The 15,364-nt window shown below is 50.4% G+C and overlaps 1 protein-coding gene and 1 long non-coding RNA gene across 2 annotated transcripts; both read left to right on the forward strand.

Moving 5' to 3' along the window:
* Nucleotides 1–1,850: 1,850 nt before the first annotated feature.
* On the forward strand, nucleotides 1,851–14,713 carry AKR1B1 (aldo-keto reductase family 1 member B). The gene is made up of 9 exons (XM_081800069.1): nucleotides 1,851–2,010; nucleotides 9,554–9,721; nucleotides 10,377–10,493; nucleotides 11,290–11,367; nucleotides 11,665–11,787; nucleotides 12,276–12,382; nucleotides 12,695–12,776; nucleotides 13,312–13,395; nucleotides 14,568–14,713. Exons 1-9 carry the CDS (start codon nucleotides 1,945–1,947, stop codon nucleotides 14,652–14,654), a joined length of 912 nt encoding a protein of 303 aa, XP_081656195.1. The 5' UTR covers nucleotides 1,851–1,944; the 3' UTR covers nucleotides 14,655–14,713.
* Nucleotides 2,051–7,642, forward strand: LOC115937929 (uncharacterized). Its single transcript, XR_014139127.1, has 4 exons — nucleotides 2,051–2,073; nucleotides 2,495–2,528; nucleotides 3,087–3,135; nucleotides 3,793–7,642. It is a non-coding gene; the product is annotated as an uncharacterized LOC115937929 (long non-coding RNA).
* Nucleotides 14,714–15,364: the final 651 nt, after the last annotated feature.

The raw sequence follows: 15,364 nt of genomic DNA on the forward strand, positions 1-15,364 counted from the left end.
CACACACACACACACACACACACACGGCAAGTGAAGCGCCCCTGGGTGTCAAGTTTAAGGAGGTGCTTACATCCAGGCTGTATCCGAATGACAGCTCACCTCCCTTATCCGCAGCCCCAGGGCTAGCCTGCCTGTGCGCATGCGCAAACGTATTGCTTTTACGCAATTTCTTCAGGATGAGATTACTGGTTCAGAACATGAAGATTCTTACTGCTCTTGATACGAAATGCTAGAATGTTTCTTGAAGCATAATTTTGACACGTGCACGATGGCCTCTTACAAAGCTGACACTGGCCGTGGGGCAGTTAGGAGACTATCACAATATGTCCTGGTGATAGTACTATTTTTGCTATAGAAGATCCCCAGGTATGACTTTTCACATTTGCATAACCCACACAGAATACCCCAAGTCAAAACTTTAGCTATACCCTCATGCAGTCAGCTTCCATCCTCAGTCGTCATAGAAACAGCAAGACCTTCATACTGAGTCCATGTCCCTAACAGATGACCCCTCTGTGTATACCAAACTGGACATTTAAAGTGTTATCATTTTCCCAAGGGACTAGCCCCTTGGACAGCAACCTTTGGATATAATCTGTCAGCAGAAATCTTATGAATGAAGAATGTTAGGCTACTGCTGTTTTATTACAAACCAAGTTCCCAGCTGAAAGTTCTAATTAAAATTCCATTATGTGAGGACAAATAGCATCAGAATTTGCCAATTAGCAGGTTTTTATAAAAGTCAAATGGAAAAGTATCTGGGCTAGTCTGTTGTGTATAAATTTTTCCTAGGGGGCACTTTTTAGAAGTCACCAAGTGGAAAATCACCAGAATGGAGTTTAGTGAGTTCTGGTTCTTGAGTCATTGCCCTGCAGACGTAATTCCCAGTCCTGCATAATTAGGAAAGATTAGAGGGTGATGGAGCAAAAAGAGCAGGTTTGGGGTAGGACAGAGAATCAGAGAGAGAGGTTGTTGAAAAGAAACCAAAATTGTCTTCAAAGCTCTTTACAGCAACTTTTGGGTGTGTTGGAAAATAATGTCTTCTTGGCTGACAGGGCTGATCAATTTATTATTTAGCACCTCCTAATTTGAAATACTTGAAGCTACAATATTAAAGTTAACTTTTCTTCGGTGGGTTTCTGCCTTTTCACTCTAGAAGTTTCGTTATTGAAACTTGGTTTGATAGTCTTATTTTCTGAAGACCTGATGCCATCCATGGGTTCTGGACCAAGCTCATTAGGGATTCCTAACCTCAAGAGAAGCTGGCTTTTGAGGAAGGCTTGCTCAACCACACTCAGTGGTACAGACAAAACTCGCACCTAGGGTGGGATGCCAAGATAGCCCTAAGGGCCTACATACAAGCTGTGTAAACTCCAGTCTCCAGTAGGTGTTCTGCAACAAGACTGCAAGCCATTTCTCTGATATGCACCTTTCTAAAAGCAAAGTGCGCTGCTAAACTGTACCTGTAGTCAGTATGATTCCTACAGATGATAAGACATTGGTCCAGTTCTCAAAGAGCGTGACTCTGGCTTGGACAACAGACAAATGTATCCTTCGGGGCTCCTTTTAAAAAAATAAAACCCGAACTCCTTCCCAGTCTACTTATTTATAGGATGTCTGGTACTTTTCGCTGAAGCATTCTGGTTTCAACGTGCCGCACTGCCTGGTGCGGTCTCCACCGCCGCCGCCAGGTGGGGCGTGGGCGAGCGAGCCGAGCGGCAAGAATCCGGGCCCTCGGGGACCTAGCGCAAGGCGCGTCCTCGCCGAGCCCCCCGGGCTGCGGCGCCCCAGCCTCGGCGCGGGCCGGCCAATCAGAAGCCGCCTTCGCGTAGCCGCGCGTTCGTCGGACCCGCCCTTCCTGCGGGCCTCACGCGCTACTTAAAGGCCTGCGCCGCAGCTGGCGCGGCGTGGTCCTCGGGAGCGGGTCGGAGGAGCTCAGCAGTCATGGCCAGCCACCTCGTGCTCTACACCGGCGCCAAGATGCCCATCATGGGGCTGGGCACCTGGAAGGTAAGTGCTCTCGGGAGCGCGCGCGTCCCACGGCTCGTCTCGGGCTCAGCGCGGCGTGGGGCGGTAGGGACCTACAGTGACCCAGAGCGGCCCCCCGGCCGGGGATGCCTGGTCTCCAAGGAGCCATAGTTGGGCTGGCCGGGCCCGGGCGGGACGGGGGGGGCCCCCGCGGGGACCGGGGCAGCGGGCGCTGGCCTGCCGTCCCGGGGGCTTGGGTGGGGGACTGCTGCTGTAGACGCTCGGCGGGTGGGATCCCCAGGCCGCACCTGGAATCCAATCCCGGTTGGAAAATCACGGAGGGAGGTTTCCCGCGCCCCGCCGCTCTGCCCAGGGGGCGGGAATCGGGAGGAGCCGGGGCGATGGGGCCGAAATGGGGGGCCGTCGCGCGCCGGCGAATCGCGTCTGAACCGCACCTGTCGCAGCTGCGCCTTTGTCTCTCTTCTAAATAGTTTATTCTTAATGATTTCCGTTTTTACTCTCTCAGGAATAAGCACTCCGCTTAAGCCCGGAGACTGCAGGTAATTAAATTAGCTGCCACGAGTTTGCCCAGGATGCATCTATCTCCGTGTCCCCAAACACGCGACGCTGACCCCGTGTAGCCGAGCTTGCCTGTCGGGGTTGGGGTGGGGGCGGTTGTCGTATGCGGGGCAGACCTTCGCAGAGAATCTGGGCACCTGTGGTTACCGCCCAGAGAAAACTCTTAGCTGTTGCCAGCTGTTGCAATTGAAGATTAGTAAATACAAGAAATAAGAAAAGGGTCAAAGAGTTGCTTTACACAAAGTGTTTCTTGGCCAAAGTAATCAGAGTATGTGTAATTTGTGTTTCCTTCAAGAAGTCCAGTGAGGTCTCTAAGGGTGTAATTGAATTATGACCGTGATAGAGTTAAATTTCAGCTGTTGAGGGTTATTCTCTTGGAATGGATGTGAAAAGACACTTTCTTGGCAATAGTAAATTATTACAGTTTGTATAATGATGCAGGCACGCAGAGACATACGCATATAACTGGAACAAAAGATCCACAAAACACTACTAAGTGGGATGAATTCCAATATTTTTATTCTGTTTTGTGTTTTCAGAAATTACGTTCCTGACCTTGGTCCATCGTTTGAAAATTACTGCTCTAGGGTAAATAAGGAATAAAAGTTGTTAAAAGGATTTCTAGAATAAAAAATAGGGACCCCTATTTTTTATTTTTTAGAGAGTGAGCGTGCATGCAGGCACGACTGGGGGGGCGGGGGCAGAGGGAGAGAGGGGGCTGGCATCTTACAGCACAGAGCCTGATCTCATGACATGAAATCATGACCTGACCCCAAATCAAGAGTTGGGACACTTAACCGACTGAGCCACCCAGGCGTCCCTTAAAGAGAGTTTGAAGTCCTGCACTTGTGCACTTAATGCCCTGAAAAGCTGTATATTTATTTAACATTATAAAATCTATAGTTAGGTCATTCATTCTGGCAGAGTACGTTCTTTGAGGGCGAGGGTAGCATCTGTCTTGTTCACAAGTATTTCCAGCACGTCTTACAATGCCTGGTAAACAGTAGGTACCCAAAAAATATGTTAGATAGGTATTGAATTAATACAGAGAAGTAAGATAATTTTGGATGGTGGGGAGGGTGAGGAGATGAGGTTTGTGCAGAATCGTGTTGAGGTGTGAGAAGGGAAGTAACTGAAATAAATAGCGCAAGTATAGGCTTAGAATGGATTCCTTTTTTTTTTTTTCTCCTTAAGGATAGCAAATAGTCCCCTTTCCCCCATATGTGTGTACATATTTCTTCACAGATGCTGGATAAAACAAGGGGTGACCTGAGAAGCATTTGCTTACCTTTGTGAGAAGTGGGGGAGGCTCTGCAAGAGGGTACAGTTCCTTGTTCTCCTGGATCTTTCCTATCATGGCATCTGTGTCGTACTATCCAGACCCTTCGCGGGGCTCTAGTGATCTCTGATCTGCTTTTTGCATCAAAGGTCCTCAAAACTGCCCTTCTGTCCTTGGGGGTGAGGCTTTCAGGCAGATGGGAGAGCATCTCTGCCTCAGACCCCGTGTGCCATAGCGAGCGTTTCTCCCAGGCAAGCTTGCCTTCCCCATTAGACAGGAAGTAAACCCACCAACCTTGTTTTGCCAGGAATCCGTTAGAACAGATTTCTTTTGATGCCCTCTTGCAGTCCTGTTGCTAGTAAATGTTCTGACCTAGCAGAAAAATTGTTGGTAGTTTGGTTATTATAACACACCCACATACTCCAAACTGAGGAGGGGGGTACAACTGTGTTTCTTAACCTCTTTTCCATTATCTCCACCCCTGCCCCATGCAGGAATCTTTGAAACATTTTTCCCTAATTGCCCCCCACATACAATTTTAACATCAGAGATAGACTGTGTATCTGTTTATGTCCTGTGGCCCTTCAGAGGGCCACAAACCTTTGTGTAAGCTAAGATTTATTTTTTGCCCCCACTGAACCAGTTTTTGTCTCTTTGGGGGTGATATCTCCCCCTTTAAGAACACATGAGGTAGAAAAAATGCTGAGAAAGACTTTTCTGTCACGTGCCCAAAGTGGGACAAGCTTGTATTGGCCCCAAGATCCTGGGTTGGGGAGGGAGGAAGAGGTGCTGGCTTTGGAGCTGAGACCATAACTTGGTTTTACTGTTAACCTGCCTCATCTCCCTGCGGGCCTCAACCTGGCCTTCTTCAAGATCAAAGATAGTTAAGTAAGTCTTCCCCAAGCAGGGCCAGCCCTGGTCCAGTCCCATCTCAACCAAGTAGAGATATCAGTGTCTTAGAATTGAGCAGAGATTGATTCAGGTTGGGTGGGAGGAAGCCAATTTCAATTTTATTAGTTGGTTTGTGTTCGTTGCCAAGCCTGATTATGAGCTTTGATGCCAAAGAGTAGCCAGATTGACTGTTTTCATGTGATAAGGCAAGTGAAAAGGGTGGTCAACCCCTTATCATTTGTACAGAACTGCAAAATGATGTGGACGTACTGATCATGAGCCCAGTGAGGTTGGCTTATCTGCACCAAACATTGAAAAGCACACTTTGTATTGACCGTAGATTGGACACGAGAGGTAGCATGTTGTTTTTACTCTCTGGATTCTCCCCCATGCTTGGTCTGTTGGAATCTTAGGAGTACGGCAGATTTTAAGCCTTGTTTATACAAACCACCGGGTCCCCAGTCTCCCATTTGTGCAGAGTGGAGCATTGTGTGCCCTACAGAGTGAGGAAGCCAGCTTGCTCAGATTTACCCGAAGTTGATTGAGATTGTATTGTCAATTGGCTAAATTAGAACTGGGATTAAACCCTTTTGGTCACCAAAATACCCATGTTCAGTATCAGAATACTTAAACTTTTCGTTATCATAATACTGAATTGGACACCAGACATTTTATTTGTGATTAGGAATTAGGACAAATCAAGGCTGGGCCTCTTGCCTAATCCCCATTTCTTTGTATGCTCTTCTGGCATAGAAATGGGCTGGTAAACTATAGGCCACAGACTGTTTTTGTAAATAAAGTTTTATTAGAACACACCTCCTGTGTACATATTATTTATGACTGCTTTTGTGCTGCAGAGCGGGGCACCTGCATCTGACTGTCAGGCCCACAAAGCCTAAGATATTTTCTGTCTGGAATCTTAGAGAAGAAGTTTGCCGACTCCTCTTCCAGAAGATTCTAAGTGAATGGAATACATTTTGAGAAGTAACAAATGCCTGTTACACTTGCATCTGGTTGAAATGACTTACACTTAAAACGAACACTTAAAATAGAAAATTATATTGTAAGACCACTAGTATTTAAACAAACCTAATGATAAAAAATGAGTTTCTCTTAGACGCAGGTTGAGTTTCTCTGAAGAAAAGCTGGTTTAATCGGAAGAAGTTAAATAATGTTTGTGGGGACGGCTTTTCTGTGATCATGGTATTTTTAAAGGCTTTAGAGGTTGATGGCCCTGTTTCGTTATTAAGTCTAAGTTCACATAAAAAGTTAGGTTTCCTATTCCTTACCCTAGGATTATCATTGGCACACTGTTCTCCTACATCTTACCTAGGATTTTCCCCGAAAGTTAAGTTTCCTTCATTCCCATCCCTCCTTTCATTGCAAAAGTAATATCTGCTAACTAGAGAAAATTTTTAAAAAATACATCGGAAAGAACATAATCCCCTCTTCCAGAAATCCCCATGGTTAATATTGCAAGGGATTCAATCTCTGAAATACTTTTTTTTTTTTTTTTTTTTACCATTGATGCCATTTTCTAACCTTTCTGGTTGAGCCTTGCAGAGGGAATAGAGGGAGGGTTATTATTTTAAAGTAACAGGTAAGAGCTACATGCAAAGGGGAAGATGATTAGGTTTTTAAAAGTGTGTGTGTGTGTGTAAAGGGCGGGGCACTAATAGGGTCTGAGTTGGTATTAGCTGGCTGCAAATGTTACAAAGCGAGGAGATGGGGAGGCCTATCTTGTGGAGATGGTGGGGGGCCCCGGGGCCGAGAATTCTCTGCCATCTGTTGATGCCATCAGCTCAGACCATTGTCAGGTTGCTGCCTGAGCTAGTGCTCTGGACCTCTAAGGTTCGAGAGACTTGGGCATCCGTGGGTTTGTCTAAGTCACAGGGCAGATTATTGGCAGAATCGAGTTAAAACATGATTTAAGTCGGTGGGATTTGTACAATTTGGTCATCTGTAATTTGAATGTTTCCTATAACGATTTTCTGCACATTTGCTGTGAGATGTATGGAAATACGCTTTCATGATTTATTTTCTTTTCAAAGTTTCAGTTTGGACCACTCCTGTTTGCATTTGTAAATGTGGCATGAAATGGAGAGATGGTATAATCACATACTAGCATTGACAAGTTTATTGTGTGATTTTTCACCGTTATCTTAAATTGGCTGATTCGTTAGTGGTAAGAAAAGTTCATTTAGTCTCTTTCTGTGAAGGGTTAGGTTGAGATGATGAATAGTGAATGTAGTTTGTGGACTCTGGTACATTTTCATTCCAGAGAATGATTTTTCCAAGCCCAGGAGACTTAATCCTTTCACTGACCAATGTCTCGTGCCTCTTAGGATCCACACAGGAGGACAGACCTGTAGGCAGAACATGGCTCTAAGGTCCTTCTGCCAACGTTTGAGTCCTGACATCTTTGACCGACTGTGATCATGGGCCTGTTGCATCACCTCTCTGTGCCTTTCTTTCCCTAGCTATAGAGATAACTGTATCTGCCAGGGTTGTGGTAAAGATTCAGTGTATTAATGTATTTAAAACTGGTAAAAATGGGTCCATATTTTCAGTTTGAGCCAGTGTGTGCTAAATACCCCACCGGTCAGTTTCCATTCAGTGACATGATCTGCCCTGCCGCAAGCTTTCTGGGAACCAGGATGCCTGTTCCAGAGTCAGCCCAGGGGACAGCCATCAGTCCCGCAGCAGAGCATGTGGCCCCGTGTGGCCTCCCTGTGGCTGCAAAAGGTGTCCCCAAAAAGGGGAGGCTGGGGGCGCCTGGGTGGCTCAGTCGTTGGGCCTCTGCCTTTGGCTCAGGTCATGATCCCAGGGTCCTGGGATCGAGCCCCGCATCGGGCTCCCTGCTCGGCGGGAAGCCTGCTTCTCCCTCTCCCACTCCCCCTGCTTGTATTCCCTCTCTTGCTGTGTGTCTCTGTCAAATAAATAAATAAAATCTTAAAAAAAAAAAAAAAGGCTGGCACACAGCCCCCATTCTTGGGAGTCTTGTCACCGATTGCTACAATTTCTGCAGACTGAATTTATAAAATGCCCGACAGTCCTCGCTTCTGTTTTTCTTTACCTTTAGAAAGCAGCGTGGCCCACTTCCCAGTGCCTGTGTCCCTGGCTCATCTCTTGGTCATTTCTGCCCTTGGCTTTTCTCTGAACCTTTTTTCAGTTTTGTGCCACTGTTTTGGCAACTTTGATTATCCTCGTTTACAGTTTTCTGGCTCCAAGTAGCTGAATAATTCTGTTGGGCAGAATAAAAAGTACATTTGAGGTGGGGACTCCTGGGCCCACAGGATGCCCTCGGGCGTACCAGAGTCAAGGCTGTACGTGATGTCGCTCCGAGCAGTCTCTCTCGACCCTCCTGTCTCTCAGCCCCACTCTCTTCCAGCAGCCCCTGGCTCCATTCCCCTAGCTCGGCGACCCCAGCAGGACGGGAGCCTGTCCTGGTAGTAGTTGCAGAGACCGAGTCCCGCGGGCCAGGTTTGGGTCATGCCTCTGCCTTTGACCTAGTGGCTGTGCCCGATGCGCTGTGTGGCCATGCCGGGCCTGGGGAGTACGCCCCCCCCCCTCTGTCCGGGCCTGGCCTTCTCTCGGCCTGCTCCCTTGGATCTCCAGTGGTGGGGAAGGCTGTACCTGTCGCTTCTTTGTTCCTCCAGGGAAAAAAAGAATCAGGTCATCTGGAGGTGTACCCTCTCTTAGACCTGAGGTTAGCATCCCGCCCCCTGCTCCCTCCTTGGGGGTGAGCAAGCCCAGTGTACTAACAGGCTCTGGCCATACCCCTGTTCCCACTGGTTCACAATCTCCCCCCCTGCCCCGGGCCTGTTCACAACAGCTGATGTCAAAACAGCAAATGTCTGCAGCTGCTCATAGCCCTGGGGATTTTCCTTTTCATTCTCTTCTCCCCCAGCTCTCTGGAGGAATGCACTATATTCATGCCACAGTCTGTTGCACATGTGTGTATTTTTCACCTCTCTGGTCTGAGTAGGATTAGTGAGGCAATGGAGTAAATGTCCATGAGGTCAGTCTGGGTGCTGGCGAAGCTCGAAGCCCTGGAGGAGCCTCCTCTTCCCTGACAGCCAGGCTCTGCCCTGTCCTGGGCACAGAGGTGGTCAGATGGCTGTTCAGTCTCCTTGCAGCTCTGCCCACACATTAGTGATGCCCATTTCCCCTCTCCTTCCAACTCCTTTCTGTCTGCTGGTATCTCAGAGGGGCCGTCTGCCACCCCTGCCTCTTAGAGCAGGTTCTTACGTGGTCACAAAGAAAGCACCAGCCTTAGAATCTGTATCCGTAATGTCCTTGACTTTACGATGAGCTCCCAGAGCTGCTGGAAAGCGAATGATTGCCAATGTCAGAATCCACACCGAAAAGAAGAGAAAGTAAAGCATGGGCGTTTAGTGACAGCTCAGAAACCAAACGGGCATTGGGTAAATATTTACAGCAGTTATTAAAATATTCTGAGCTATTTGAAGGACAAGGTGTCTCCTATTGTCTTGGGAACCTAAAAGATTCAGATAGGGTGGTTTTTTTTATATGGTGGTTTGTAAATCAACATGTAAAGAAGCAAGGGAGACGGCTCTGGCACATCTTTTTAGGGTGGGCTAGGCTGCCGTTAAGTGGTTGTCAGAGTATGCTAATGTGAAGCCATGCGGCATTTCACCTGGGCTCCAGGCCCCCATCTGAGAGCAGATGGTTTGGGAAGCCGCTGGCCATCCGCAGCCGTTGGAGAGGGGCAGGAGCTTCAGCAAGGAGCGGGGGGCTCACACTGCCCTTCTTTCTTCCTGGGTTGCTTCATTGTTGATTTTAACTCCATGCCTTCCGGTCTTTTCCTTTCAGTCCCCTCCAGGCAAAGTGACCGAGGCCGTGAAGACGGCGATTGACCTTGGGTACCGCCACATCGATTGTGCTCACGTGTACCAGAACGAGAATGAGGTGGGGTTGGCCATCCAGGAGAAGCTCAAGGAGCAGGTGGTGAAGCGTGAGGACCTCTTCGTCGTCAGCAAGGTGCTGCTCGGCAGGGGGGCCCAGGCGATTGGCTTCTCCTTCATGTTTGTACAATGGCAGAGCTGGCTTGGGAGCCGAGGCCGTTCTGCCAGGGAAACGGGTTGACTGCAGGCCATAGCGGGCTCCGAAGCTCGCCTGTCCCCTGTGTGTTAGATGGTCATGCGGTGTAGAGCCATTGGTTAGAGCCCCTTGTGGATGAGGCTTAGGTTGTGGGTTGGTGCTCCCTTTCCAGGGAGTTACCTTTGAGGACAGAACTTGGTTTCCATCTGGAGACTGGATCTCCACTGCAGGCCACGGTCTTTCACCTGGAGGCTTTGGGTGCCCAAAGGGACACTGGGTGGGAGGGTGAGGCTGGCTCCACAGAGACCAAGCCTTGTAGGAAAATGGCCTTGAGAGCTCATGTTTAGGGCCTGTGCCTTCCCAACCTGTCCATTCTACATTATGCCTTCAGTTTGGTCCCTCTGCCGGATTTCCCTGACCTGATTATCCTGCCTGCCTTTGGAAAGTTAGGGTCCACGGTGTGCAACGGAAACTCCCTCACCACCATTTACAGTGCCACAGGGAGAGGGGTGGGTTTTGTCTTCGAGCTGTCTGGCTCCCGGCTGGGGACACACCTCCTGCACGTGGGCTAAGATGTGCTCTCTCCCTGCTTCAGCTCTGGTGCACGTTCCACGAGAAGAGCATGGTGAAGGGAGCCTGCCAGAAGACGCTCAGTGATCTGAAGCTGGACTACCTGGACCTCTACCTGATTCACTGGCCAACCGGCTTCAAGGTAGGCGACACAGGGCTCAGGCCAGGCCCCTGTCCCTCCGTGTAGCCTGGGTGTGCCAGGCCCTCCTGCATTAGGTGGGTAGAGGTGGGCACATGCTGCGTGTGTGTCCAGACTGGCCCAGGCCCCGTCCCTGAAGTAGCTGCCAGTGTGGTCACCTGGGAGCTGTTAGAAATCAGCCTCCGGCCCCCCAGGCCTACTGAATCGGAGCCGTAGGCGACTCGGTTGCACGTTACAGAATTTGAGGAGCGCCGTGCTTTGTCATTTGCTGCTGGTGGTACCGTTTCAAACTGTGACCACGAATGTGGCTCAGATGACATTCTGCACGTGGCCGGAAGACCTCATTGGCTGTCACCCTCTGCCTCCGTGTGCGGGGGTGTAGTCCTGCCTTCTGCGCATAGGCCCTATCCTGTGGAAGCCTGATCAGTATTCCTTGGCAGCCTGAGTCTCTGCACTAAACAAACTCGGGTTATTACCTCCTTTGCCTTCTTCCTAGCCACAGGGTCCGTTTTCTGCTTGGTCCGCTGGATTAAAGGCATGTGGCTTTTATTCTCTAGCCCTGTTGTATTGTGCTGGTTCCATCGGACAGTCAGCTGCAACCATTTGAAAGGAGAAGTGTCTGGGGGCTTCAGGACTTGTCTGCCTATTTCCTTTTCCCACTGGCCTGTGCGTTTGCCCTTGATTGTCTTCTGAAAACTTAGCTATGGAAGTTAAGAGTAATTTTTTTTCTTAGAACTTTGTGTTTAAAGATGCAGGTCTGTGAAGGGCTGTCATTGATTGTTTGCTCTTGTAACAACAGCATGGGAAGGAATATTTCCCACTGGATGGGGAAGGCAATGTGATTCCCAGCGACACCAATTTTGTGGACACGTGGGAGGTAAGACGGTCCTTGACCCGGTCTTCTCCCTCCTTGCTGTTTTCCCTTTCTCCTGTGAGTGATCTGCTCTGCTGTGTCTTTCTCTGCATTTTGGTGTTTGATCACCATTTTTGCTCTTCCTGTCTTATTAAAGCCAGCCTGGCTTTTGTCTTGGTGTCTCTTGGCTTCTCGGTCTAATTTGCTGGCACCGATTAGTAAGGGCAGGACCTGTTGAACTGACTGGAGCCAGAGATGCTTTTCTCGTCCTTGTCCTCTGGGACACATGTCAGGAGCAAGCAGCCCCTCTTTTGTTGGTAGGCCATGGAAGAGCTGATGGATGAAGGGCTGGTGAAAGCTATTGGAGTCTCCAACTTCAACCATCTCCAAGTCGAGAAGATCTTAAACAAACCTGGCTTAAAGTATAAGCCGGCTGTTAACCAGGTAAACATCGGCGGGGGAGGGGTGTGCATGGGAGACTGTTTGGTTACTTTCTGAAGCTGGCAGTTACTTCTGATCTGCGTCCCCCGGGGAGCAGCCAGTAGGCAGGTCCCGATTCGGGATTGAGAATGATGGTGACCCATCTGGGAGCCGAGCTTGCAGGAGAGACGGGGTTGGAGCCTGGCTTGTGATGACTCAGGCTCTCCCGGATTATCAGCGTGCAGACGTTGAGATCCTCAGACTTGTCACAGTTGATAAATGGCCAAAGCCAGAACAAACCCTTAGGGCCCGTGGCCACAGTACACGGATAACAACATTATTGTTGTTTGTGTTGAGGACACTAGCTGGGAAATGGAGACCGTTGTTACAGCTTATTGGGGAGCTCAGACGTTGGTTCTACATCGTTTTCTGTCTGGGAAGGGGGGGCACTTCCTGTATGTCCCCATACCTGTGCCCACATGCCACCACCAGCCCCCCGTTTGCATCTGCAGATCGAGTGCCACCCATACCTCACTCAGGAGAAGTTAATCCAGTACTGCCAGTCCAAAGGCATCGTGGTGACTGCCTACAGCCCGCTCGGCTCTCCCGACAGGCCCTGGTGAGGTTCCCACTGGAGCGTGTTCTCTTGTCCATCGGTGAAGGTTAGAAATGGCTAGAAAGAAATACTCAGCGTCAAGAAAAATGCTTCTGGCGCCAACTTGCAGACTTACCCAGGAGCCTCTTGCTGGGTTTCCTGGTTGTCATTTCTAGTAGCAAGATGGCCGCTCTTTTTCTAGAGGGTTGGGAATTTGTACCCGAGCTTCAAATCAGGAGGAGACTGGTGGGCTGCCCTCTAAGGTCGAGGGGAGTTAGAGCTGCCTTGAGTGGAAGTGATGATGGGTGCTCACACAGGCCATCTTTCTGTCTCCAGGGCCAAGCCTGAGGACCCTTCCCTGTTGGAGGATCCCAGGATCAAAGCTATCGCAGCCAAGCACAAGAAGACCACAGCCCAGGTATCGTCCTCTCCACGCGCCTGTGACTGTTCCCAGAAGTCCCTGCACTCTTAGTGGTCCCCTTTAGCGGGGAGGGAGAGGCGAGCAAGCCCAGCCAAGCCCTCCCTGGAAGTGCAGCTAGAGGTCCTGGAGTGGGTGGTAGACAGGTACACAGACTAGGAAGCCAGAAGATGGCCACGTGGTGGGGATGGTAGTGCCCACCCCCCCACCTCTACAAGCCGCCCCGAGGGGCCGTGTTTGCTGACGCAGGTGGGAAGCTCATCTGTGCTCGCAGGAGAGCACTCATCCTCCGCTGCCTGGGAAATGTTCTTCTTCTCCCAAGTGGTAGGATGGCTTCCTCCTCATGCCCAGTACACCTGGGAGACGCGGAAGCGCATGGCATGGCTGGGGGTGGCCCTGACCTCTCTGAGCCTCCCGTTTTCTTGCCTGTGACGTTCTGGAATTTCCGTCTTCGGGGAATGGATGTATGTAAGACTAAGTGACATAATAATGTAGATTATTGGTGTACGTACACCCTCGGCCCCTCTGTTCACAGATTCTGATCCGGTTCCCCATGCAGAGGAATTTGGTCGTGATCCCCAAGTCCATGACACCCGAACACATTGCTGAGAACTTTCAGGTAAGACCCTGGCTGGTTGGCCAGGGTTTTTTCAGCAGAGTAGGAGACGGGGCCTGTGATCTCGTGCCTGGACTGTCATGTGTGGGACCCCACCGTCCTGTCCCCTCACAGGGAGCCAGCCTGTGTAGACAACTGTGCAGTGTTTGCACACTTGCTCACAGATGTAGCTGGCGAGTGTGCAGCAGCGTGCTTTCTGGACATCGTGGCATGAGGGCCTTCCTCGTCCCCAGGCGCGCCGCCCCTCCCATGCTCACCGGCGGCTGCTGTGGGCCCGCCTGCTGGCCTCCCTGATGGCTGAGTTCTTCCCCGGCAGGCTGTGGGCCTCACGGGCATGGTGCCCCTCCCGACGGACCTTTCTTGTCCTCTCTGTCTAGCTGTTGTTTGGCTGTTTAGGCCCATCTCAGATACCTCCTTTGACCGCATCCTTCAGCTGCCCGGCCGGACTTCATTCCTAATTCCTCTGGACCCTCTGAGTGCTTTGTACAGCGTCTCCCTACAGTGTGCGATCGCGTGTTCCTTGTGTTGCGCTTGTTGAATTACCTCTTCCCTTCGCGTCACTGTAAACTGAGGCGGAGACACTTGTGATCCATCATTTTCTTGACACTGCTGCTTGTCACAGAAATGCTCAGCACCTCTGTGGTTTTTTTTTTTTTTTTAAAGATTTTATTTTTATTATTTATTTGACAGAGAGACACAGCGAGAGAGGGAACACAAGCAGGGGGAGTGGGAGAGGGAGGAGCAGGCTTCCCGCTGAGCAGGTAGCCCGATGCGGGGCTCGATCCCAGGCGCCTGGGATCATGACCTGAGCCGAAGGCGGTCGCTTAACGACTGAGCCACCCAGGCGCCCATCACCTCTGTGGTTTTGACAGTCACTAAGTGGACTCAAAAGTACCGTTTTGCTCAGAGGCTCCGAAGGGAGGGACTGTCTTCTCGTTTTGTGTAGTAGTATCCCGCCAGCACGTGGGCGTTCTCCGGAGAGTCCTGCAGTTCCGTTTCTCTGACCGTTGTCTTCCTCCTGCCCTCCCCACGCAGAGCCACGCAGGCCACGCAGGGCAGCGGCCCCTCAGCGGCCCTGCACACAGCTGTGTGGGCGCTTCGTATTCTGGGTTTGGCCTTTATTTGAAGTTATTCTTATAACTGGGTTTTTTGTTTTTGTTTTTTTTTCTTTTGAGGTCTTTGACTTTGAACTGAGCAGCGTGGATATGACCACCTTACTCAGCTACAACCGGAACTGGCGGGTGTGTGCCTTGGTGAGGTGAGTGCGTGCCGGGAGGGGGTCTGAGGCCGGAACGGCCGCGTCCTGTCAGCCCAGCGGGGCCGCCCACTGCCGCTCGTCGTCTTGCTTTCTCATCCGTGCGCGGTGGGAAACGCTTGAACCCGAGTCAGCTGACCTGACACAGCCCAGGGCAAAATGCCAAGAGATCAGTTCTAGATACCTTCTCCCTCCCCAGCGGCATTGTTGGTCTAACCTGCAGCAGCCACATACTTCAGCATTAATTTTCCAATCTCAGTGGCTCGTCTGAAACCAGGTGATCCGTGTGGCTGCTGTGCCCCCTTCTGGAAGAATTCACATGTGACTCTTACACTGACTTAATCGGAGGGGTTCAGTGGGAAGACTGGGGCTTGGGGCTGGGGAAACCTCTCGACCCCTCCCTGACCGACGGTCACCCAGGGCCCCTCGAGCTGCGTATTCGCTGGCTTCTTGTATTCCCTGCGATTTGTAGTTTGGAATTTGAGGGAGATGACAAGGAAGGTTGGTTTTTGGGTTTTGTTGTTGTTGTTGTTGTCGTCGTCGTCCCCCCCCCCCCCCCGCTTGTCCTACAGTACAGTAACTAAAGTTTAAAACTCATTCTCTGCTTTCTAAGAAGCCTTCGTTTTACAGTGGGGATGAGAGCTTCCTCTTTCACTCTGCGTATGGCCTCTGTTTCATCCCCATCTCCCGGTGGTGCGTCTCCTGAGCAAGGCTTGG

The sequence above is a fragment of the Leptonychotes weddellii genome, chromosome 12 (assembly GCF_054177405.1).
Source record: "Leptonychotes weddellii isolate Sample4059 chromosome 12, ASM5417740v2, whole genome shotgun sequence".
Taxonomy (NCBI): Eukaryota; Metazoa; Chordata; class Mammalia; order Carnivora; family Phocidae; genus Leptonychotes; species Leptonychotes weddellii.

Coding starts and splice junctions, on each gene's coding strand:
- AKR1B1 (XM_081800069.1), top strand. CDS start 1,945: ATGGCCAGCCACCTCGTGCTCTACACCGGCGCCAAGATGCCCATCATG. Junction 2,011..9,553: donor TGGGGCTGGGCACCTGGAAG/GTAAGTGCTCTC, acceptor TTTTCCTTTCAG/TCCCCTCCAGGCAAAGTGAC. Junction 12,383..12,694: donor GGCTCTCCCGACAGGCCCTG/GTGAGGTTCCCA, acceptor TTCTGTCTCCAG/GGCCAAGCCTGAGGACCCTT.